The sequence below is a fragment of the Mandrillus leucophaeus genome, unplaced genomic scaffold, assembly GCF_000951045.1.
Source record: "Mandrillus leucophaeus isolate KB7577 unplaced genomic scaffold, Mleu.le_1.0 Scaffold438, whole genome shotgun sequence".
In the NCBI taxonomy this organism is placed as follows: Eukaryota; Metazoa; Chordata; class Mammalia; order Primates; family Cercopithecidae; genus Mandrillus; species Mandrillus leucophaeus.
In genome coordinates, this window is record NW_012104676.1 from 858,409 (window position 1) to 884,867 (window position 26,459).

The 26,459-nt window shown below is 33.3% G+C and overlaps 1 protein-coding gene across 3 annotated transcripts in view; it reads right to left on the reverse strand.

Moving 5' to 3' along the window:
* Positions 1-212: 212 nt before the first annotated feature.
* Positions 213-26,459, reverse strand: part of LUZP2 (leucine zipper protein 2) — a 646,396-nt gene continuing 620,149 nt past the window's right edge. For all 3 annotated transcript variants that reach the window (XM_011993929.1, XM_011993928.1, XM_011993930.1), the window contains 2 exons: positions 5,155-5,232; positions 213-4,326 (listed from right to left, as the gene is read on the reverse strand). In XM_011993929.1, the coding sequence (XP_011849319.1) occupies positions 4,222-4,326; positions 5,155-5,232 (183 nt within the window). In that variant the 3' untranslated portion in view covers positions 213-4,221. The remainder of the gene's footprint in view (positions 4,327-5,154; positions 5,233-26,459) is intronic.

Below are 26,459 nucleotides of genomic sequence, written 5' to 3' on the forward strand. Positions count from 1 at the left end.
AAGACAAAATCCCTGTCACCATGGAACTCTATATTTTTTAAAGAAAGCACATGCAAAATAAAAGATTTTGGGGGCACCGGCAAAGAAAGATTAAAGAAAATTTCAAGATGCTATTTAAGAAAAGTTCTTAGATCCTGATACACAGAAGCAAGTACCATTTTTAATGTTCATATCTGCTTTTTCAATTAGTTTATGTAAGATAATATACATTGTATTCTTGTAACAATCTTTATTGAACAAAAATAGGCCATCTTTCAGCATCTTTTATTCTTCATCATTCGACTGTTAATATTATATAACACAATCCAAATGAACACATAGTTTGGGGAAGTTTAGGACTATACACACGACCAAGAAAATGTCTCCTAAGTAAACAGTATATGTTTTCTTCACTCTCTAGGTCTGGCCAGTTCAACCTATTCTATGGTACGCTATGGTGTCAATAATTATTTCAGCCTCTGCTGCAATTAGTGCTAATTACAATACCTGAGCTATAAAAATAAAAGATTTCATTATAGCAAAGTTCACAAATATTGTTTTAGTTCGGTTATCCACATTGCTCATCTAAAATAGTACATTTTCTTTACATATAACTGTCTTAGACTTGTAATTGAGGATATTTTATGAAACAGATCTGTATCTGAAACAGCACTATGATGCTAAACATCTGCATAAGGAATGAAAAAAAGTTAGCAACCTAGTTTTTTCAATATTCAGATACTTGAGATTACACAGAAAACCACATCCAGATGAATGACTGAATTATTCACTTTTCTTCTGAGAATTTTGGCATTGGATAGACACAGCACTCATTTAAGTTTAATGCATTTTAGGAACAGGTTCAGTTTACATATTTAATGCACATAAAAGAAAACACAAAGCCAAAAGAAATTTCTAATTTGGAAACAAATACATCAAATACATAGCATTGATTACTATTTTAAAATAACTATAGAGAAATACAATTGTTGGTTCTGGCTGTATCTCTATTAAAACAAATTATTCCATTGGAAAATATCCTTTTTCTTAATAAGAATCAATTACATATTTTTCAAAATGTAAGTAATCTTTCACTGCTTATCATTACAGGTACATAATAGAATTATACTCTCTATAATAAACATTTAGGTTGATATTTTATTCCATATAAGGACGGTTGGGATTTAAGTGTTAATTCCTTTAAAACAATATCTGTTTATTTAGTTGTTAATTAAAAGATGTAAGAAATGGCCCCTTTCTCATACACAAATTCACAAATGTAAGAGAAACATTTTCAACTTATCTGATTATATTTTAAAGCAATTAGAAACTGAGATAAATAAAATGTATTCATTAAGGTACAGTCATAGAATATACTAAAAAAGAATCTCAAACTTAGCTATTAAAAGGAACTCCTAAAAATATTTTTAAAGGTCTCCTGCTACAAGTTTCTTTTTGTTTTTTAAAACAAATGATGCAATGAATATAACATAGTAAACTTTGCTGGATGTATAATGCCATATATATTTAAAGGAAAAAAATACTTTGGCCGGGTGCGGTGGCTCACACCTATAATCCCAGCACTTTGGGAGGAGGTTGAGGCAGGTGGATCGCCTGAGGTCAGGTGTCCAAGACCAGCCTGGCCAACGTGGTGAAACCACGTTTTAGTCTCTACTAAAAACATAAAAATTAGCCGGGCATGGTGGCAGGTACCTGTAATCCCAGCTACTCGGGAGGCTGAGGCAGGAGAATCACTTGAACCCGGGAGGCAGAGGTTGCAGTGAGCCGAGATCGCACCATTGCGGTCCAGCCTGGGTAACAAGAGCGAGACTTCATTTCAAAAAAAAAAAAAAAATCATATGGATCCAAAGCCCACTTGATCAAGCCAGGAATTAATAAAAGAAATTTAGAAGATAGAGAAAATAAACAACTTTAAAATGAAGCTTGATAAAAACATGATTAATATCAACCTGAGTTCTTACCGTTCAACATGTTATCTCTCATGACAATTTCAGAAAATAACAGCCTGATTCTCCTTTTTTTTCATTCCAAAGATGCTTCAAAACATGCTGTGCTAGATGACATGGTGAGTAACTTTCCATAGGACCCACAGGGCCTACAAGGGAAGTTGGGCCCCAGGGTGGAGGTGGGAGACTGAATATAAATTAAAAATAAATGATCTGCTTCCCTGTCATGAAACTATGGAGATGGTTAGGGCCACTGAGCACAGTGGGAAAATTACAAGGAACAGGACTTGCGAGACTAGCAGTATTCTAGTTTCTATAATTAAATTATTTTTAGAAATATGAAGGAGTCAGCAGAAACTTCAGACCTTGATCTTTTATTTTATCCTGGTGACTTCATCTGAAAGCTCTATAGATCATCCATAAAGCTAATTATCTTTTTTTCTTGGGTAGCTGGTTTTATGAAAAATGTAAATGCCCCTTGATTTACAATAGGGTTACATACAGATAAACAAATCCAAAGTTGAAAACATTGTAAGTCTAAAATGCATTTAAGATACCTAACCTATGGAAAATCACAGCCCACCCTAACTTAAACCTGCTTAAATGTGCTCAGAACATATACCTCATCCTACAGTTGGGCAAATTGTCTAACACAAACCCTATTTTATAATAAAATGTTGAATATCTCGTGGACCATGTATCACTAGCCCTCCAAAAAAACAAACAAAAAAAATTCAAAATTCAAAGTATGTAGAAATTATGAAGTTTTCACGGAATCATCAAAAAATCATTAAGTTGAACCACTGTGGTTGGCATCTGTCTGTGCTAATAAATGACACTGAACCATTCTGAAAATAGAATTGCTACATAAGTACATGATAATGTTACTTTTACAGCTAATGATATTTTCCAATTCTCCGAAACTTTAAATTTATTTCAATATGCCATTTTGATCAGAGGTATGTCATTAAATCTCAGAATCTAAGTTCATCTATTGATTACACATTTCCTTTAATATATTTTTATTAATTTTCTTCTAGGATACACTGATCCAAATGTATATATTGTGGTTTGACAGATCCATCCTGTAAAACCAATGGTTTAATATGCATTCTAGTTGCAAAAAGGTTCTAAACAAAAGAAATGATTTTTCAGTTCAGACAACTTAACTGTAGTCATTAACTGAGTCTGCAACTTTGAATGTCCTATGAAACCTATTAACCAGATTATTATTCAAGGGTCAATTCCACTTGCTTGTGAGCTACTTTCCAATTATTCATGAGTGCATTTATTTGATTGGTGATATTCCTATAGAAAATCAGAACTCTTAAGGATTAACACTGCCATTGATTTATTTCAATAACACATTTGTTTTCAAAAAATATGCAACTGGGTTTATTGAATCAACATGGCTATTGTACTTTCATCAAACCCCTGCTTTGTAATAGGTATTACCTGCTTTCATATTTGTATTTTAGAACTCACTCTTCATTCCCTACTCCACTACCCAACTTCATACCAAAAATCCTGCCAAGTATTTCAGACAACTTGGTTATTAACTTGGAGTAATTGCAGTAGACATACATAAGAGATGTGTCTATAGAATGCCAAAATATTTAATCGTGTCAGAAATTTAGTCATTCATCCAAATATTTTGTCTATATGATGCCAAAAATACTTAATGAATTATGTTAGCTGACAAAATTCTTGACCCAGAATTGTCTTAGCATTGTTTAGACAAAATGATTGTTAGTAGCTCAAAATAATACCAATAGCAATAAACACCATCAAAGAAACAACGTATTTAGGTTGGCACAAATTCCAACCTTGAGGAAAGTGACTTCAGTTGGCTCATGTGGACTAAACCCTTATAGATATGATTGTAATTTGGATTCTAAGAATGCTGAGAACCCACAATATTTTATTATCCTCCAGTTGATTTTGACAACTACATCATAGAAGTGCTAGATATCCAAACGAACCAGGAGAATTACATGTTAGATAGCATTTGAGTTAAACCAGACCAATTTATATGGGGCAATTTACCGATGACAACAAAATTTTTATGACTGTGGATATTCATTTCAATTAGGTTATTGCTTAAGGATCATAATTGGTCTGGAATCTTTGAAAATTTGTAGACTACTTTATAAAGTTACATAAAATTGTGAAAAAGTTGCATGCTTTAGAAACTTAGTATTTCCATCAAGCTTGTGGTCTAAAAAGAGTATGAAGACAATAGCAAATGGACGTTTTTAACACAGTTTCTTAGTATTTACAGTATTTTTTCTTCTCTAGCTGCCATCCCTTCAAAGCTGGTCAATGGTTTTTCTGGGGCTTTTTTCACCTCACATTCAGAACAAGGAGGCATTTGCAATTTCTGTTAAACAATACAGAAAAGACAATTAAAAGAATCAAAATAAATACATGTTAAGGTAAAAATTGAAAAATCTAACAGAATAAGAATGAAAATTCATAGATCTCAACAAATATCTTAGAGAAAATGAACACTGGACAGAAATGAAACAAATGTAAAGATGTTAATTATATTTCATAAAACTACAAAACAATATTTTGTCTAAAAAGAGCAAAATGTTTCAAAAACTATTTTGAGAAAACTTTGCCCAAACCATTCAATTCTGTTTTAATCTAATTCAAAGTTTGAGAATAAGTTAAATCTAACTCAACATTTTAGTATTAAGTGAAATAAATATTAAGAATGTCAATGATACAATATTTTTGGTCAAGTATAATAAATTACAAATAAAAATTCAGAATTAAGCTCTCGACTTGTGTTTATTTTGTTTGCTTTTGTAAGCAACATGTACTTCTTTTCACCTCGTCTGCTTCCTCAAATCCTCTTTTAATCTGCTTTGTCCAAAAAGAAATATATGCCTGTTTGATCATCCTTGTTTATTTTTGTTTTATTTCCTGGTCTGTGAGAGGGAGGGTGCAAGTGAGGGAGAACTCCCTTCTCCCTTGACCTTCTGAAGGCCTCACATAGTCAAGCCAAAAGCTTAGTAGAAAGCAGAGCAGCCTTGGAAAAGCCCAGGGGCACCAGGTGAAGACACTATATAGTATATAGTATTAGCTATATAGTATTAGCAAGTACAACATCCTGCCCCAGCTAGAGCAAGAGAGAAGAGTGTTAAATACAATGGATTCGAGAAGTGCTTTTTGACATAATCAAAATAAAACAAACACATACCTGTGGGATAGGCTCAGTTTCTGCAGCGGCATTACTTGGAGGACTTTCTTTGTGCGTCATTGAACAGGTTCTGCCTTCCTACAAAAATAGTAATTGAAAATACATCAGTGAAGTTAAATAAAGAAAGCGGGGGGGTAAAAACACTCTCTTGAATTCTTTCTGTTGAGAAGATTCTATCACTTTGATCCATACTGAAAAATCAAAAGCTACGGACAAAAATCTTCACCACAGCAGTGGGATTTCAAGGAGAGATCAAACATTCCTGGCTGGTGTGGGGATCACAATGGTGCTTATGGCAGTCAGCTACTACAAAGAAGTACGATTCCAATGGAAAATTATTTCCCTGGAAAACATTTAAAAAGAAGTAAAAGATTATAAAACTACTATATCTGCAATGAATCCAGACTCTGTGATTCATACATGTCAATTATTTGAGTGCCTGCAGGAACATCAATATTGCAAGCTAGGAAGCAATGTAACTAATATGACCACCAATCTGTCTTGCATAAAATCTTCATCATCTTTTTTGAAAGATAATATTTCTGGAACTAAGATCCCAGGAATTTTACTGACCAGAATATCTGATCTTACTTATTAGCTTCAACAGTTTAAAGGAAGATGAAGTGTTAGCAATGAAAAAAAAAAAAAAAAAAAAAAAAAAGATCCACTTGGGCTTCACTTCCATTTTAACCAGGGTTAAAATATTCAATCCTCCCTCCCTCCCTCCCTTCCTTCCTCTCTTTTTTTCACTTACTGATAATTTTCCTCCTTCCTCTCTTCCTGTCTTTCTTCTTCTTTATTATATACATACTTTTAAATTAACAGCAGCATACGTGGTGTAAGAATCTGCATGTGTGTGTGTGTGTGTGTGTGTGTGTGTGTTAGATTTCTCATAATCTTTTCCATGTGCAAGACAGAGCCTAACAGTTTAATAATTTGTGAACACTAGGCCAGGTGAAATGGTTCACACTTGTAATCGCAGCACTTTGCAAGGCTGAGGTGGGTGGATTGCTTAAGCCCGGGAGTTTGAGACCAGCCTGGGCAACATGGTGAAACATCCTCTTTCGAAAAACAAAAACAAAAGCAGCTGGGTGTGGTGGTGGCACATGCCTGTGGTCCCAACTACCTGGGAGGCTGAAGGGGGAAGATCACCTCTGCCTGGGAGGTTGAGGCTGCAATGAGCTGTGATCATGCCACTGCACTCCAACCTGGGCTACAGAATGAGATCCTGTATCAAAAAAGAATATATATATATATATAATTATATATAAAATTCAAGACCACTGGCCCACTGATATCAAAAAAATAAGTTTCTTTCCAAGCAATGAACCAGGGGATAGAGAGCTAAATTGACTTTAAACTCTGAAAATTCTGAGTAGAAGATAAAAAGGCCTACAGAAGATTAAACCTACTCTAATTCAGATTTTAAAGGTTATTTTACATGCTCCCTCTATTCTCATATTATATTGCTCTTAATTGAACACAAACCATGTATCTGTACATTTCTTTGCCCATGTGTGTGCTACCCCACTTCCTTCACTGCAGGCCCCTGAAAACCAACTACTCATTTCTGCCATATTTCATCTTTTCTACTGCTAGACAGACTCAGTCACCCTTCTGGGCTGTAAAAGTAATGCTTATAACAACTTTAGCACTTACCGTTGTTTTTATATATGTAATCATGCCTGCCTCCCCAATATATTGTGAATAACTTTAAGACAGAGACAACATTTATCGCCACTAGATCACAGCTAGATGCCTACCAAAAAGTGGTCGATATGTAATCTCTAAATAAATAATAAATAATTTTAAAATATTGGCCATGTAATAGTTCAATACTTTAGAATTTTCTTTTTTTTTTTTTATTATACTTTATGTTCTACGGTACATGTGCACAACATGCAGGTTTGTTACATATGTATACATGTGCCATGTTGGTGTGCTGCAGCAATTTTCACAAATGCCTGCTTTCTTTGGCCACATTTAGGCACATTTTATACACAATTGGTTCTTCTAAATAAGCCTACAGTATACAGAAAAAGTGAGATTGTCACTATAAGACTAAAAATAGCTGAATTCTTAACTAGCTTATTCTAAATACCTTTTGACTACCTAATTCTAAATACTTTTTAAGTATTCTAAATATTATGTATTCCTTTATATACATAGAGGAGTCTTCTACCCTGCCTAAGGAAAAATATTTTTATTTTTTCTTGTGGTATAATTTATAATTGGAACCTCACATTTCTCTGGAAATATTATAATTACTCTGTTTTGCTGTAATAAACCAACTGGCTGTTGTTTTTATTATTCTTGCATTTACCCTTTGGAAAATTAACTAATTGTAAAAAATCAAGCTCAAAAAATGTAGTTCATAGAGAAAGTCATTTGAATAGTGTAGGATTTCCCAAAATGCACTTGGTAAGAGTGGAGTTCATGTCATTTAAGTTTAGGGAAAAATTGATTTCAACATTAAACAGTTGTATTTATTGTGGTTCTTCTCAGAAACCTCAACATACAATATCTTAAAGTTTTGATCTTGAATGATCTGATCACATAATCACAGGAGGTGACTGCTAAAAAACCACTCCAGGGTGATAATTCTGTCCTACAAATATGGGGTTTGCATTTTTAATCGGCATGCTAGCAATTCAAATGTACCTATGAAATTTGATATTCACTTCATAATGCACAATATGTTATAAATCTCTAAGAAGGAGATATAATGTACATATTTCTTGAATATCTTTGACTTAAAACTCTTTATGTATAAAGCTTCACTGAGGTCATTGTCATGAGGAAGACACTATGGGATTTGGTATGGAATATATTTCATTAATGTTAGCACAACCAACTATTTGAGATAAGTCTTTGATCATCTGAACAATGAAAACCTACTACATTTCAACATTAAAGAAAATATTTTGTGGCTAGAAGACAGCTGTAGCTTTTTTGATACTTTTATCTCATAATGAATAGTATCTTTAAATTTACTCTTTCTGTGCTTCACAGGCATTGTGGAAATTTCATAAGATGGTTCATAAAATTGTTAGTGAGTCTCAGAGACACACCAGAGATAAGGCCACAGTACTATACTGCATAGGTTTTGTGCTTTAATAAAGCCTTTTACTACACTTAAACCTTTGCTGAAATAGAGCTCAATTTGGTGAGACACAAAGGGTGGGTTTCTCATAGAGTTCCCTCACTCTGTTGCAAATAGGACCTGGAATATCAAAAATTCCAGAGAACTGTTGTGAAGGAAGGCAGGACAAATTTGGCCCATTACCAACACTGTAGTATAAAAGTAGTTTTGACTATTGGTTAAAAGTGCTTTGGAGTGAAGTAGACTTTGGTTTATGTTTTAGCTCTGATCCTTATCCATTGATGACCAAGTTATTTTTCTCTGGGCTTCAGGTTCTTTGGCTGTAAAATGGATCTATTTCTTTATGGAGTTGATTTAAGGGTAAAATAAGAAAACATAAACAAGTATTCAGCATAGATTAACAAATAGTAATCACTCCTTTTTTTTCTTTCTCCTCATTTGATTATTGTTATCACTATCGTTAATGATTACAAAACAATACTTATGATCAGTTGATACTGACATTATTTTATGTCACAGAATCAACAGCGATGCAATTACCAAATATAGAAAAATAAGAGGAAAGGTAGAGAGAAGAGAAGGAAAGGAAATAAAGAAAGTGCTGAGTAGAGGTACTGCAAAACATTTCTTACTAATGCTTCTCTTTAACAATGAAGGTAAAATATAACAAAAAAAAATTAGGTGGGAAATTAAAGAAAGAAAAAAACAAAACAAAATTAAAAAGAGAAATAAGCTTTCCTGTATTAGGCTAACTTGTTTGAGACACAGCAACAGGCACAGCCCAGACCCAGGGAACGAAGGAACGTCTTGATAATACTATCTAAGAAGCCAGGACACAAAGGAATGTGCTCTGGAGACTCTCCCAGCATTCTGTCAACATAGCGAGAAGAAAAACAAATTTTCCTTTGTTTTATAATATGAGTTTATAGATTCTTGTTCTCTGTAACTAGTAACTTCAAGTATTTTGTTTTATGTAAAAAGTACAGAGAATGTCACATGAAGCCTGAGCAGGCCTGAACTACAGCTGTCTAGGCACCATAGTGAAGGTTATAAGATAAACCAGTGCAAGGCTCTTTAAAGCAAAACCAAGATAACAGACATCTGGTTTGCTTGGCAATGGTCATGTGTAATCCTAAGTTATGAACTTGTCACAATTTAATTAATTGTTCTGCGTCTGTATCCTTGTTTTTGCTCAACTGTAACTGTAAGCTTGCTTCAAGTTAGCCCACCCTCTTTTTAAAGTGTGTATAAAAGTCAAGTGCTGTCTTTGTTCTGGGCGTAGTGTTTGTATGTTAAATCTACTGGGTCTGAGTGCACTCAATAAAGATCCTGCTGTATCCCAAGGTCTCTCTGATCCTCCTGATTCTGCAACAAATTTTTGATACTAATGTTTTGCTTTGGAAAGAAAAAATGTTTGAGAAAATATAGGTTTCAAGATGATACCAAATTGTGTTTATATATTTAAAGATTTATCCAATAAAACATGGGTTTAGAGTTATAATGTGAATCACTGAATATAGAATTAAACCAATGGACTTACTTCTAGGGAAGTTCCCTTGGAAACAACAGAATTTAATTCTTAAAAGAAAACCTCTTCATTCAAAAAAGCTACACTACATTACACAGTAAGAGGTGGGGTCACTGAGAGAAAACAGGCATTTACTGCAACTATAGCTAAGATCTAAAGAGAGTAGCCAATGTTATCTAAAGAGTAAATATAATTTTTTAGACAACTATTGCAATAACTTTTGCTTATGCAAATATAATTTTGTTTTTCCCTTTATGGCCACACAAATGAAACCTAGACAATCTAATAAATTATCTTTGTTATCCTTAAATTGCCTCAACACTGACAGTCAAATTGAGCTTCTAAAATGGTTCTATACTTTAATCATTCATTCCACAAACACTTACTGAGTTTCTATTATGAGTCAGGCACTGACAGAAAATAGAACAATAAAAACAGTCAAGGACTTTGATGTCAGTGGAGGTTATATTCTAGTGGAGAAAGCATAAATACATACATAAACAAGAACATATAAAAGAGAGTATCAGAGAGATTTAAGTGTAATGTTGGAAGATGCCTGCAGGTAACCTCTGTCAGATGAGAGCACAGGCTTTGAGGTCAGGCATATCTATGTTCAAGCTCCAGTTCTTTCACCTACTAATTATCTATCAGGGGAAGTTCTGCAACCTCCTTGGACTTTAATTTCATCAACTGAAAATAGGGATATTAATATACATCACAGACAATTTCTATACATTTTAAACATAAATTCAATATGTTAGTGTATTTGCGTGACATATTTTAGATGCATAAGAATCATTTGTTTAATTATTTCAGGTGCCTAAAACCAGTTACATTTTTTTCTTTCCATTGCTTTTAAGTTTATATGCTTTTCCATCATGTGTGATTTAACATGTAAAATAGACACATAAATATATGTGAAGTAAATTAAGGATGATAATTCTGTTTCAACTTAATTGCTGTTTACATATTTACTATAGATATGTCAAGTGATATCAGGATACAAAAGAGGTATGTTTCATAAAACACATTGATCATACCTCAGTAGGTTCATAACTTATAAAATTGCATGACATGGCCATTGTTAATTGTGCTGAAAATGTAAGATATACACATCTGTTTTACCTGAATGGTTCAGTGTCAGTTTACATGAATAGGGCTCTGTGTTTCATCAGTGGAATTTTTGGACCCTGCCACAAGAAAAAACTTCAAGGTCACAGCTAAAGGTGATTCAAAAGAAGGGAAACTTTCCATGATGTGAACTGAAAGGCAATAGGAAAGTTTGAAGGGAAATAGAAAAGTTTGAAGGGCAGTAGGAAAGTTTATTCTTTTTTATTTTGTCAGGCAATTTATAACTTTAGTCTTCAGTAACACACACACACCCACATATACACACACACCATTCATAGTCACTCACAATGCCATTATTATCAAACTTATATATGAAATTACATATCTGAAACATATGATCTTTAAATTGTTTAATCTATGGAAAAACAATTATTTTACAACACATATTCTAAAAATTTCAAATGCTAGTTATGGACTTAACTGGGATATTTTGACAGGCAGGATTCTAAGATAGTCCCCATGTTTCTCATCCGCTGGTGTGCAAACATTATATAACACCCTCCTCTTCAAAGGTTCTCACAGGCAGACCCTATGAATATGATGGTATATATAACTCCTGTGATCAGGTAGTTGGTTGGCATTTTAATAGAAATGGAGATTATCTAGATGGACTTGGTTTGTCAGTTGAACCTAGAAAGATAATAAATATCTTATTTTTGCTTTGCCTTTGCTTTGATTATTAAACTGCAGTCTATTTACTGGCTCCACATTTTTTGAAGGTGGACACTGGATAATTTGTAAACAAATACACTTCTGGGAGAGAGGTAATATTTAAATAATTTTGTGAACATAATATATAGATAAATTTAGGTGAAAGGATAAGTTAATCTTTTCCTCATTTGTCTTTCTCCTTAGCCTCTTTTTGCTACATATACTGCTGGCTCTTTCATTTCTTAAAATTCTGTGTTTCTTAATGCTCTTCTCTTAATGTTTTATTATCTAATCACTTTAGTTCTATTCAGCTGAATCCTTAAATGAGTAGATTCCCATTTGGATGTTTGCATACGTAGGAAATTTTAGATTTTAGATATTAGATATTAGATATTATTTTAGATTTTAGATATTGACATATAGACATGTATACCATCACTTTTTATTTTCCTTTATTAATTTTTTTCAGAATATATATTTTCTGCTATTTTATGTATATATTAGTTTATACACCCACACACACATACTGCCAGGTGATTTATAATTTATAATTGCCTGACATACTGTGTGTGTGGGTGTATAAACTAATATATACATAAAATACATATATTGTGTATTACCCACTGGGATAACATGCTCAAGTGATCAAAGTTGTTATTAGTTCCAGGTGTTGCATGTGTAGCTGGAGTATGAAAATTGAAAATAAATAAATGTTAATTTATGAATTAGTACAGTATAACTTATCAGGTATCTGTTATGTACCAGATGCTGTAATTGATTTGATATATATTTCATGTGATTTAATCCTCATAACAATACTCAGATATTTTTGTCTTTTTTACACATGAGGACAACAAGATCAACAGAGCTACATAACATCCTCAAAGTCATAAAGCTATTGCTGTTACAATTGAGGCAAAGTCTCTTGCTGCAAATTTGGGATCTTGCAAAGATTCATATTTTCTTTCTCCCATTTTATTATTTAACTATACAATATTTTGGATTTTGACAGCACCTCACAGGTTGCAGTCTCAGGTAACAAGACAGTTTGTGACAAAACCAAAAAATGTTTCTCATAATATACTTTTGCAATATTCTACCAAGATCCCTAAGTAAATGGTTGGTACACATTTGGGCCTGTGAATCACTGAGATGTATTATCCAGAAAAGAAGACAATATCACTCATGGCTAATTAGGGCAATCATTGATTTCTTCATGAAGGAGGAACTGAGGCTTGAGTGATGAATAAAGTTTTTTGAGGTAAAGTCATGAGGACAAAAAAGCAGAAGTAAACATTCTGTAAGTGAGGGAGATGCATCAAAGGTAGCAATTTTGAGGTAAGCTGAAATGGGAAATACTGAGATTAGAGTAGGTAAAGTTCAGGAACTCTGAGGTAGCTCAAGCAGCAATGTTTATACTGAATCTGGCAGACATTAAGTGACAATTACATTGTAAATATCCTGCAGTAACATGCCTATGTTTCTAAGAAGTCAATGCTTCCTCTATGTTGGAATCTAAAGAGATTTATGAACAGCACTCTACAGTGATCATTACATACAATACTTGTCCAAACATGTCATCAGTACGACTCTCTTCCTCCAGTGAAAGATTTGTAATCTATATGATTTTTATAAGTATCCCTCTCTGACTTCCAGATCTTGTCAAGGCGGCATCATTTTTCTTCTCCCACATGGCTGACAAGAAGTTGAAACTTGGCTACTTTTGTTAGAAGTTAGGTTTTAATACTCAAATATTTGGAGTTAGAGCTCCAAAGATTATTTCATGACTCTATTACTAAATTAAATTATAAAACTGAAAGAAAAATGCATAAAAGTTCATTTTTTTATTTTATTTTTTATCATACTGTAACTTCTGGGGTACATGTACAGACTATCCAGGTTTGTTAGATAGGTATACACGTGCCATAGTGGTTTGCTGCACCCATAAATTCGTCATCTACATTAGCTATTTCTCCTAATGCTATCCCTCCCATAGATGCCACCCCACAACAGGTCCAAGTGTGTGATGTTCCCCTCCCTGTGTCCATGTGTTCTCATTGCTCAACTTCCACTTATGAGTGAGAACATGTGGTTTTTGATTTTCTGTCCTTGTGATAATTTGCTGAGAATGATAGCTTCCAACTTCATCCATGTTCCTGCAAAGGACATGAACTCATCCTTTTTATGGCTGCATAGTATTCCATGGTGTATATGTGTCACATTTTCTTTATCCAGTCTATCATTGATGGGCACTCGGGTTGGTTCCAATACTTTGCTATTGTGAAGAGTGCTGAAATAAACATACTTGTGCATGTGTCTTTACAGTAGAATGATTTATAATCCTTTGGGGATATACCCAGTAATGAGATTGCTTGGTCAAATTTTATTTCTGGTTCTAGATCCTTAAGGAATCTCCACACTGTCTTTCACAATAGTTGAACTAATTTACAGTCCCACCAACAGTGTAAAATTGTTCCTATTTCTCCATATCCTCTCCAGCATTTGTTGTTTCCTGACTTTCTCATGATTGCCATTCTAACTGGTGTGAGATGGCATCTCATTGTGGTTTTCATTTGCATTTCTCTAATGACCAATGGTGATGAGCTTTTTTTCATATGTTTGTTGGTCACATAAATGTCTTATTGGATTAAAAACTTAAACATAAGACCTAAAACCATAAAAACCCTAGAAGAAAACCAAGGTCATACCATTCGGGACTTAGGCATGGCCAAAGACTTCATGACTAAAACACCAAAAACAATGACAACAAAAGCCAAAATTGACAAATGAGACCTAATTAAACTAAAGAGCTTCTGCACAGCAAAAGAAACTACCATCAGAGTGAACAGGTAACCGACAGAATGGGAGAAAATTTTTGCAATCTATTCATCTGACAAAGGGCTAATATCCAGAATCTAAAACTAACTTAACAAATTTACAAGAAAAAAATAACCTCATCAAAAAGTGGGCAAAGGATATGAACAGACATTTCTCTCAAGTTCCTTTTTAAAATGACTCAGTCTCTCCGTGCCTAAAACTACATGTAATCAGAATATAATTAACTTCCCATACCAAAAACATAATTTTATTACTTAATGATAATGAATCTCAACCCAAAAGATAATAGACGTTCAGAGTTTTCCCTTTACATGTACTCACCAGAAACAACAACAAGGACAATACCTTTTGTACTTTTAATTGCCATATGTAGGTTCAATATCTCAACTCAGAGGATTTTGAGGATTATGGTATCTCAGCTTTGAAAACGAAACTTGCAGATGATAGAAACAGACAACCTTTTGTGGGTAAGCTGTAAACAATTTTTCATGAAAACAATTCAGCACATCATAGTCTCCCTTTCTCTTTCAAAGATAATGGCATTTACCCCTTTATTTCATTGCTGGATTGTTGAATTAGACTTTAAACTCTCTCTAACCTCATCTTTTTCCAACCCAAACAGATAAGCCTCCAGAAATGTCTTCCTAAAATGGATTTTATCATTCTAACTCACTGCATAAAAATCAATCGAAACAAACAAGAAAAAATATCTCCCACACACAAATATGTGACTTACCATTGCCTATAGAATAAAGCATGAATTTAGTTAAATAGTACTCAAGATCACTCATAATGTGGCTACACTTAGAGTCCCTTAGCAAATGTCATTGTCACAGGTTTTTACTTATTCTTCAAACTTGATGAGCAAGTGAATAACTTTAAATCTTTGCTCAGGCTTCTTTTTGCCCCCAAATGATCATAAAACATTATTTTCTAAACTCCCAAGTATCATTTAATAAGCAGTTCAAGTTATAAATCCCCAAAGATGATAAATCTTGTGTTGAAAAGCTCTATGCAATCATTTTATACTCCCAATTCTCCTGCCTCCCCTTTCCACTGAGAACATCACTGGACAATGCCAGAGTGAATGAAAATTTGACTCATCTTCAAATAGCCTTTTGGTTATGCATAACTAATAGGAAGAGCTGGGAGATTTTCCAGTCACAAAATAAAAGAAATAAAATCCCCCAAGAAGACAAAATGTTGTATAACATCCTGAACTAGCTTCCCTAGAAATCCTCCTTCCAACAAATGCTCATTTGGAAATCTGGAAGGTTTTTATGGTGACTATAAAAAAGCAGATTCTGCCAAATTTTCATTGTTGTTCCTCTTACTATTTGTGTGCTAAGCATGACAAATGAAGAGGCAGACAGAGAAGATGGATGAAATTAGAAGGCTGGAGACTGTTTTCTTAAACAAATAAGATGTGTCATAGAACGTGGTCAACAGATTAACTTTGATGAATCATAGTGAAGGTGTATGAGTGAGCATGAAAATAATGAATCTTTGCTTGTCACCTTCTCTGACTCATAGATAATCTTTTGACTATGGCTGTCAAATACATACACAAACACAAAAAGTTTTATCACACTGATGTATTCTTTGCCTCATTCCTCTTCCTGGATTAATTATTGAAATTTCGTTCTTTTAATTCTTCCTGGCAAAACCTGAAATGGAATTGTGACTCTTGGAAAGAGACAAATAGTGCTGTTTCACATAAGAGATTTCATGACAAAGAAGAATAAGGTTAAAACCCATGGGTGAAGGAATCTATGTTTAGTCAATATTTAAATTCTTAAATCTACTAGCTTTGTGGCCTTGGATGACTCAATTTTCCTTAATCTCAATTTTCATATTTTTAAAATGAGGAACAAGTTTGCTCATCCATATTTATAAGGAATAAATGAGGAAATATATTTAAAGCACCTATCTCAGTGCCACTCAACCCACTGTGATCTGTATTAGGTATTGTAGCAGCAATGATAATGATGAACATAAGGATCAATATATAGGCAATTATGACAGCAGCAGGCAATGTTAACAAGGTTCATTCACTTTGCCCTTAATAAAGATGTACCAGGTGATGACTATGTGCCAGGTGCTTTGTGGGACCCAGGTACATGGTAGAGAACAACCCAGAGACAATGCATGACCAAAATCATCACTGACTACAAGAACATTTGGCTCTTTCAACCAGCTTTCCCATAGTTTAAGACGTATATTTTGATCTCAAATATTTAAGAAAAAATTCACTAAGTGAATTATGTTTTGTAGGAAGTCAGAACATGTTTCTCTTTGTTAGTATGCCTGTCAATGTTATCTCCAAACAAAGCACTGATTTAAAGATTGGTCTGAGTAGTTGGTTATGATTATGGTTTTAAATGCTAATATATTAAATCTCAATATCTAGAGATTTTGAGATTTTTATCTTTCAGATGAACATTAGAAATTTGTGAGGTCATAAATTTCAACAAATGGAGAATTAAGATGTACTATCAAATGTTTCAAGGGCTATCATACAGGGAGAAGGGCTAGGCATATCTATTCCTTGAATGATGTGCCTAGGACCAGAGAGAGGTCAGACTGGGACAATGGAAAGAACAACATGTCTTAAATTGAGAGACAGTCCAAAATAAAATGAACTGGAAATGTTGATATTAAACCAAAACAGCCACAATCTTAGGCTATTTTCATGAAATGGATGGGTTCAGGCTATTTTCATGAAATGGATGGGTTCAGTCACCTCTGAGACCTACACCAAATTTGAAATTCCATGAGATTTTATGAAATAGAGTAGGTATGCCAATTTAGTGTTCAAGTTTCACAAGTTATTTTCTAATGCTTGACAATGATGCTTTATTTTTTAAGTCTACATGAGAAGTTGCTGAAAATTTGAATAACGAAGTTTACATGCTGCTCATGTTTTTTAAGAGTCATCATTAACACATAAAGAGATAATAAAATTAATCACACAGGAAATCTGTATTTAACAAGTAATTATAAAGCAGTAGATACATAATTTAATATACACCATCTATTTAAATGTCAACGCAATTCTGTAGGGTGCATAATATTAATGGTGTTTTACATATGAAAGCCAATATAGATATTATCAGGAAATAATAATTGTATATGTTTCTTTTTCATCAAGGAAATCAATACAGGTGGCATGATAAGAAACAATAAAATAAACTATATGGTATGTGAATTGAAAACGTATAACCTAGTGGAAAGAACATGTGCTTTGTAAACAGGGAGACATGGGAGTATATTCAGGCTACATTTTCTTCATGTTTAAGATATATAAAGTTGAAGTAATAATGTTCATCTTACAAGATATTTGAAGATAAATTGAGTCCCTAGGCAGTGAGAGGTACAGGATCTGCATTAAGAAAGTTTAATATTGAATCTGGTTTCTTCACCTGTTCTTTGTCTGACTGTCCTTCATGTTTATCATTTATTTAATAAGGAAAGGGAATTGTATTCATGGAACTTTTGTGAGGGTTAAATAAAGACAAAGAACCTGGAATAAAGCCCCACATACACATTACATGTTCAATAAATCATATGTATTTTTATTATCATGGAACACTCTCTGAAATTATATATTGAACAAGTGGTGATTGTTTATATAACGATTAATATGGTCCATTCAGTTTTGGAAGAAATGCTGTTCTACATTAACTTACTCAGATGCATTTGCATTAATGCAATGCCATCCACATGACACTGAATAAAATATGATCAAATTGTACACAAATATAAATAATAATTAAAATGATAAACTATTTTTCTTATAAAACATATAAATAAACAATAACTATACATTACTGTTGGCTATAACATGCTGAAGGAGACTCCTCTCTCTTCTCTTTCCCTTTCTCTCTTTTACTATGTTGGTGTGAAAATATATTCACATAGATATTTTGGAAAATACTGATAAATGGCTTTAAATATTTTCACAATTCAGTGTACAGTCATCCCTCAATATATCTGGGGATTTCTTTCATCATCCCAGACAGATACCAACATCCATGGATGCTCAAGTCCCTTAAATAAAAAGATGTTATATTTATATAAAATCTACACATGCCCTCCTATATACCTTAAATCATCTCTCGATTAATTATAACATCTAATATAAGAGGAATGTGATGTAAATAGTTGGTATACTATATTTTATTTGTTTTGTTTTCTGTTGTATGTTTTTCCAAATATTTCTGATTCATGGTTGGTTAAATCCACAGATGTAAAACCCAGGCAAACAGAAGGCCAATTTTATTTTAATTTGGGGTCTTTTCTCTCTGAAAAAAAAAAAAATACAAAATTTAAAACAAAACTAAATGAACAAACAAAAAAAGAAAATAAACTGAGCACAAAGAAGTATTCATTATGGGGATTTGTATAACAGAAATAAAACAAGATATTGGTCAAATAAAAATATGCTGATTAAATAATGATAAAATATTTTGTGGTCATGAAGACAATGTTTTTAGAATGTTTATTAATATAAAAATGCTTAATCTGGTATCATATAATATGAAATTATATAGAAAATATTACACTAATACAAAGCAAGAAATGTATATAAGACAAAAATAAAATACATTAAACTCAGTATTGTCAAATGTCATAGCACAATGATAAAGTTGGAGAGGGAAAGGCACACAACTTTATTGGTGTGCTTTGACTTTTTTGTTGGTTTTCCTTTTCTTTTCTTTTCTTTTCTTTTCTTTTCTTTTCTTTTCTTTTCTTTCTTTCTTTCTTTCTTCCTTTCTTTTTTTTTTTTTTTCTTCAAGGTCTTGCTCTGTCACACAGGCTGGAACGCACTGGTGTGATGATAGCTCACTCTAGCCTCAACCTCCCCGGCTCCAGTGATCCTCCCACCTCAGCCCTTCAGGTATCTGGGAGTACTGGCAAATGCCACCACATGCAGATAAACTTTTTTTTTTTTTTTTTTTTTTGTATTATAGAGGCAATGCTTCAACATGTTTTCCAGGCTGGTCTTAAACTCCTGTACTCAAGTGATCTGCCTACCTAGGCCTCCCAGAGTGCTGGAATTACAGTTATGAGCCACCGTGCTTGGCCCTGGAGGTTGGTTTCAAAATAACACATAAAGCCTACCTATCTGTTTGGCCATTCTTGTAACTGTCTATGTCTGTCTTTATCATTTCTATATCCACTATCACTACCTCTCCCTCTTCCCCCTCCTCCTCCTCTCCCTTCTTCCCCCTCCCTTTTTCCCTTCCTTTCTCCTGTCTCCCTCCTTTTTCTTCTGCCATCCCTCTGTTTTTCTTTTTTTTGTTTTTCCTTTCTTCTTTTTCCCTTTTCTTGAGGGGCATGACTGATATGTCACTTTCCAATGATATATTACCATCTATAATAATAACTGCATATCTGTGTACAGCTGGCATATGGGGTAATATACAGGTTCATAAAAATATAACATTTAAATTGGAAAAGAGCCTAAAAACTTAAGGTCTTCATTCCATATCCATTTCAAACTCAAATTCTTTTTCTTGAACTAAGGCAAAAGTTCAGATATCATTTCTCTTTATGCATGTATAATTAAGAATATAATTTTACTTGGGAAAGAATGGATAGAGATGTAATAAGTTGTAGTGAATTATGGATTAATTATTCAAAAGAATCATTTTCTGTCTAAAAAAAGAAAAAATATCAAATATTAGTCCGGAGAATTATTTAAAACAATACAAAGAGTAGTACAAGTCTTCAACATACCTTCATTATCTCAATTAAGTAAAATTCAACCTAATGAGTAAAGTACCCAAGATCTGGAAATTCAAGTAATAAAATATGAAAATTAATCAGGAAAGCACGCACAAATTCAACTGCTTCAATATGCAGTTCACCCATTCAATTATACAGGAGAGCTAGGGAGAAACACAGCTGGGTCTGTAAATTATAAAGTGGGATAAGGCACAAATACATCTATTAAAATGATTAAACACTGCCTCTCAGATACACATCTTCACCAACACCTCTAGAATAACCTGTTTGTTTCTGTGATATCTGGCAATAAACTGCCAACTGACACAATATTATCATGTAACCACAAAAGCAATCATTGTAACAACAAAAGTATATAGTTGAGACAAACCTTGCTAATTACATAATCTCTGTGTGTGAAAATGAACACACAATCACAACGTAGTGCAGGAGACTCTAATCCTGTGATGTTTCTAGTCACAGTAAGGCAGCAAGAATAAGCTTTGGAGTCATGCACAAATGAACTTGAGTCCAAACTCTATTTCCTACTATTTGTGATAATGTGGGCAAGTTCATGAACATTGGTATCTTATTGGAAAATAAAATTAGATACCAATAACAATGAAATAGAAAAAGTCAAATTTTGACATTGCAGAAAATAAATCAAGAAAAAATAGTTTACTATATTTCAGCAATATTTCAGATAAAAAGTTTAATTTGAAAAATAGACAAAAGATCCAATGACAAAATAAATCATCCTGAGACAGAGAGAGGGAGAAATAGAAAAAAGAAGAGGAAGAAACAACAAGAGGAATGGGAAAAAGAGGAGGATGAGGATAAGACAGAAGATAAAAGATTAATGGTAAATCCACTAATATGTTAGTTATTTGGCTTTTTATTCTATATAATTTTTCTTTTTATTTATACTGTTGAAAACTTCATCACAGAACAGCATTTGCCTATGGCAAAGTGGGAAATACCAATTCAATCTCATTTTATCTCATTTGTTAGATGATGATAATGATAGTTACCTTCAAAATGTTTATTTCACAGTGAAATGAGATAATAAAGGTAATCACAGCAATGTGAATAAAGAGATAGTCCATATTAGGTTAAAATTTGCTACTATCTGAATACTTATGTCCCCTCAAAATTTATATGTTGAGATCCTAACTCACAAGGTGACGGGATAAGGCATTGGAGCCCTGGGGAGGTGATTAGGTCATGAGGGTAGAGCCTCACGAATGGTACTAGCGCCCTTACAAAAGAGGCTTCAGAGATACCATCTCACCTCTTCTGCCACGTGAAATTACAGTGAAAAGATGCCTTTCCCTAAGCAAGTGGGCCTTACCGAACACCAAATCTGTAAGTGCCTTGAATGAGAATTCTCTAGCCTCTAGAACTGCGAGAAATAAATTTTCTATTGTTTATAAACCACCCAGTCCATGGTATTTTGTTATAGCAACTCTAATGAATGAAGACAAATTCTTTTTACCTTCATTTGTTGTATGAACTTGGGAAAGTTATTTCAACTTACTGAGGTTCTGATTTTTTATCTGTAAGCTAGACAAAATAATACCCACCTCAGTCAGATGCTAGAAGAGTTGATTACATTTTTAAAAAACATGCCAAGGTTCCTAATGGAATATCTTGCATATATTAGGTGCTCAATTTAGGTTCTATCTTTCATCTCCCTTTTTCAGTTTTCCCTTCCTTCAATCAAAATTTCTCTATATTGGCAATAAGTTTGATTCCTATCTTAGAAGAAATTGATATTCACTTAAGTTTACACTTCTGTGGTCAACATATTAATTCTGATCATTACAAAATCTTGACATTGCCAAAGAATTTATTGCTGGAGTTTTTCCCCCCAGTTCTGTGTTTCTCTTCCTCTCCTCCATTTATGATTTAACAGGGTAAGAAAATTGTGTCAGTAACCAAGCATTCATCCTGCCTTGAGTAACTTTTACCTTGAAGGATGACTTTTATTCTTTTTTTCCCCACTGAAAGCAGAAACATCAGCTCAGTCAGCCCATCTAATTTAACTACGGCATTCAAATGCTTCAGAAGGTTTTCATTATGATACATGTATGTGTTTGCCTTCAGTGCAGATATCCCATTTGGGAATTATTTATGGAAATAAAGTAGTATATTTAGAATGACTTTTTCAAAAGGTCATGATGACTGAATTTACAATCACTGAAATGATTACAAAAAGATAATGTTCTCTTTTGCTTTATTTTATTTTTTTATTTTTATTTTTAATTATACTCTATTCCTGCCCTCAGAAATAAAGAATAAAACTTTAAGAATTAAAGCAGATGGAATACGTTTTCAGAAATTCATTGTCAAATTTTCATTTACTTTGTATCGCTGACCTTGCCAATTGCTATGACTTTGTTATTGTTATTAAACACTTCTTTTTACTTCACTAAAGAGATTAGTCATATCTTTTATGCTCTTACTCTAAAAGATTAAAATAACTCAGAATAATTAATGCAAATATACAACTGGTAAACTTGAAATTATACTAACAAAAACTATTTTTGACAAATACAAAAATCCAGTTCATTCTCCATATTTAAATAAGAGACGGGACAAGCTATAGGCTAAAAGTAAGCAAAATTTTTATAATATTACAAAAGAGAAAAAAAGTAAAATTGAGTACCATGCTACTCAATATTAGAGACACCAATATGTTTTGGCTGAATTTTTCTGTGATGCCAATTTATGTGGGAAATTGATTTTTTACATTTATTACAGAAAAATATTTTAGTGCTGGTTTAATATTTATAAGTTAATATTAAACAGAAAAGCAAGAAGTCAAAAGATTGAGAATGTAACATTAAATCAAGACAATGACTCCACATTCAGTTGATGGAGCCAATGGTAGGAGTGGTCGACTGGAAGCGAGGCAAGTTCTGACATCAATGTCCCCCAAGCAGGTGCCTCTGGGCAAGTCACACTCCCTCTCTGAACCTTAATTTACAATACAAATATTATTATAGCCTTTGCCCTCAAATTACTTATTATCTAATTCAAAATGAGAACCTTATACAAATAATCAAAATACAAGGTGTACTGTGATAATGGACAAAATACATTCATCCAGCAAGGATGATTGAAACCCAGAGAAGGAAGTCCTTATGTGTCTCATAGGTAAATGGGAGGGTAAAATAATTATTTATCAGATTATGCTTTGTGTTTTCACGTTATTGTTTGGCCAGTGATTTTTATAATAAATATTAACATGGTTACTGGGTTATTTTCATTTACCATATTAATAGATTAACCATTTTTCTTAAGCTTTCCATACTATTTATGGAAATATACCAAATTAGGTTAACATGTTTGGATGCTTAAATTAAGGTGTTATAGAAAAGTAAACATGGAGATTTATATGAATAAAATACAACATTTTTCCAAAGACCATTGGAAGCTATCTATCATTCCTATACTATTTGGAGGGATTCCTGCTTCTTCTTGAAAAAAATAGCACAGTAGGACAATAAAAAATGCTTTTAAAGAAGCCAACCTCTTCAGATGGTCTGATGGAATGTAGCCCAGAATAACAATGGTGTGTGGTCTCTAAGTCCAATTACAGCAGGGCATGACTTGCCTAGAAAATTATGTTAACCAAGCATTGGATCCACCAACAACTCATCCAGACCATCAAATGCCGCAAAATGCATGTTGGATATAATAACGAACTAGATTTCTTATATCTCAGCCAAAATTGTTTTAACATGAAAAAGCTGGCATAATTTTCTACTTGCAGCTCTAGAATTTATTTTCTGCACATTTTCTCCTCTCATTTCCCTAGGCAATATTTTTCTGTTGAATAGACTCCCTTTGGTAAGGGACTTGCAAGCAGATGTAACGGCAGGAAATTGAGCTAGTGCTCCCAGTGCTAAACATAAGCCATCCTTGTTTTTCATTTCCTCAGCACAGTAAGAAAAATTAAATGTTTGCTACTTATAGAAGTCAGAAATATTGCAAAACACATTTACATTGAGTATTAACTCTTAATTCCTAAATGAAAATTAAAATACAATGTTCAATGTATTTAATTCTTGATATGCTATTAAACAAAATGAGGCACATTTGCAAGCTGCAGGAAAATGGGATGGAGTAGATACATCCTTTGCTTTCTCAATGTGACTCCAATATTATAATTTAAATAAAGCAGCTTTTAGAGTAACTTGTACATACCCCAAACTGATAGTCAAATACGCTGCTAAGAATTTAGCGATCCATTTCAAGTTTCTTAAGTCTTCTTTAAAAAGGAACAAGGAATCTGAGGGCCATTTCCTAAGTGACCCTGCCTGGTTTACATAGGGCATAGGCAGGAAGTGGAACAAAGCAACAAAGATATCTAAAAATAAGCATGTTTTATCATTTCAGGTTTGATTCTTTGGCCACAGAATATTTTGAGACTTTGAGTATTAAAACTTCAGAGCTACTTCTTAAAAGGAACTAATAAGGATATCTATGATGTGGTTGAACATGACATATTTAATATCTATATATTTATATAATAATCATAATAAATGAATAACAAAATTTCTCAAATTACAGTATCACAATCTCAGCTGACTGCAACCTCTGCCTCCCAGGTTCAAGCGATTGCCCTGCCTCAGCCTCCCGAGTAGCTGGGATTACAGGCGCCTGCCACCACGGCCAGCTAATTTTTTGTATTTTTACAAAAATACAAAAAGAGACGGAGTTTCACCATATTAGCCAGGATGGTCTCTATCCTGACCTTGTGATCCGCTCGCCTTGGCTTCCCAAAGCCCCGGAATTACAGGCATGAGCCATGGTGCCTGGCAGTTTCTCAAAGTGTTTAACATTAAAAAATATTGACAGAAGAAAATCTATGTGGGATTATTACAATAATATACATTCCTGGGCTCTTTCCCTGACCAATGGATTAATAATACATGGGAATAATACATAAGCAGTTTTCCCAGTTGACTTGGTGATTCTTAGTATGCTAAAATTTGAAAAATCTTCCTCTACCTTATATTGATAAAGGGATCTGAATACAAAGTCCCTTCCCAGAGCAACAATGTTAGGAAACAGCAAAGTCAGTATCCACATCTAGATTTTATGTAGTTCCCATGCCTTATCTTCTATGTTATTCAGTCTCAGGTATGACCAACAGGAATCAAAATGCATTATCTTTCTTATCTATTTACTGAGAGACTGCATGGGGTCCTATCAGCTGTCAGGGAAGTGAGGTTGTTGATAATTATAGAATCCTGAAATTGAAAGAGATGCTAACATGATCAGTCTATTCTTCCACACTAATGCCTCAATTCCTGGCTATATTCCAGAATGGCTGTTTTTCATTATTCTATCACGTATTATGGTACTTCTGCCAACTGCTAATTCTAGTTTCAGATACTTTTCATAAAGAGTTCATTTTTATATTTTACTAAAATATTATTCTTCCTATAGCTGTTCCTACTAACTGCATCTGGTTCTGCTGTGTAAAGTAGCACTGAATAAGGCTACTCATTACAAATACACTGCAAATACAATTACAGTATTTAAGCTTGCTTTGGTCATATTTTAAGTTTTTTCATTTGATAAATTAATTAAAGTACATAATTCAAAATATTTATTGAGGTTTTGTGTGAGAGGTATAGCTTTGCATAAGGGAATGGAAAGTAGTAATTATTGAGAGCTTGCTATGCTAGTCATATGCTAATTGTTAAGCTGTGCTATCTCACTGGATCCTTTGGACGAGCTATATTAAGCAACAGATATTCATCTCTCTTTTACAGAGGAGAAAAAGCAGTCTTAAAAGGGTTAAATATTCATGATTACACTGCTGGAAACTGGTTGAAACATAAATTAACACAAACCTTCAATTCTAATTTTTTTCTTCAGCCTTCTACCTCAAGCATTAGAAAACACTTTCCATTCATCATTATTGAACCCCAAAGTGTTACTTCTAAAATGAGACAGAATTTATCAGCGTAGATTGATAAGCAAAATTTGATAAGAGATTTGTCTCCTTTATTCTGGATGCAGCATCACAACTGCTTAAAATCAGCACTGCAACTACCTATAGGTGATGTGCAAATCTCATCACAGTTTTACTCAGAGCTCACAGTCACTTAAAACTCCTCATTCTGATGGATCAATAAACAAAAATTACTTGCATTTATATATACTAGCAGTTAACAATCTGGAAATGCAATTAAAATACTACATTTGCAATAGTATGAAAAAGAGAAAAGTACTTCAGAAAAATAAAGACAAAAGAAATGCAAGACTTACACCCTGAAAAACTATCAAACATTGCTGAAAGAAATT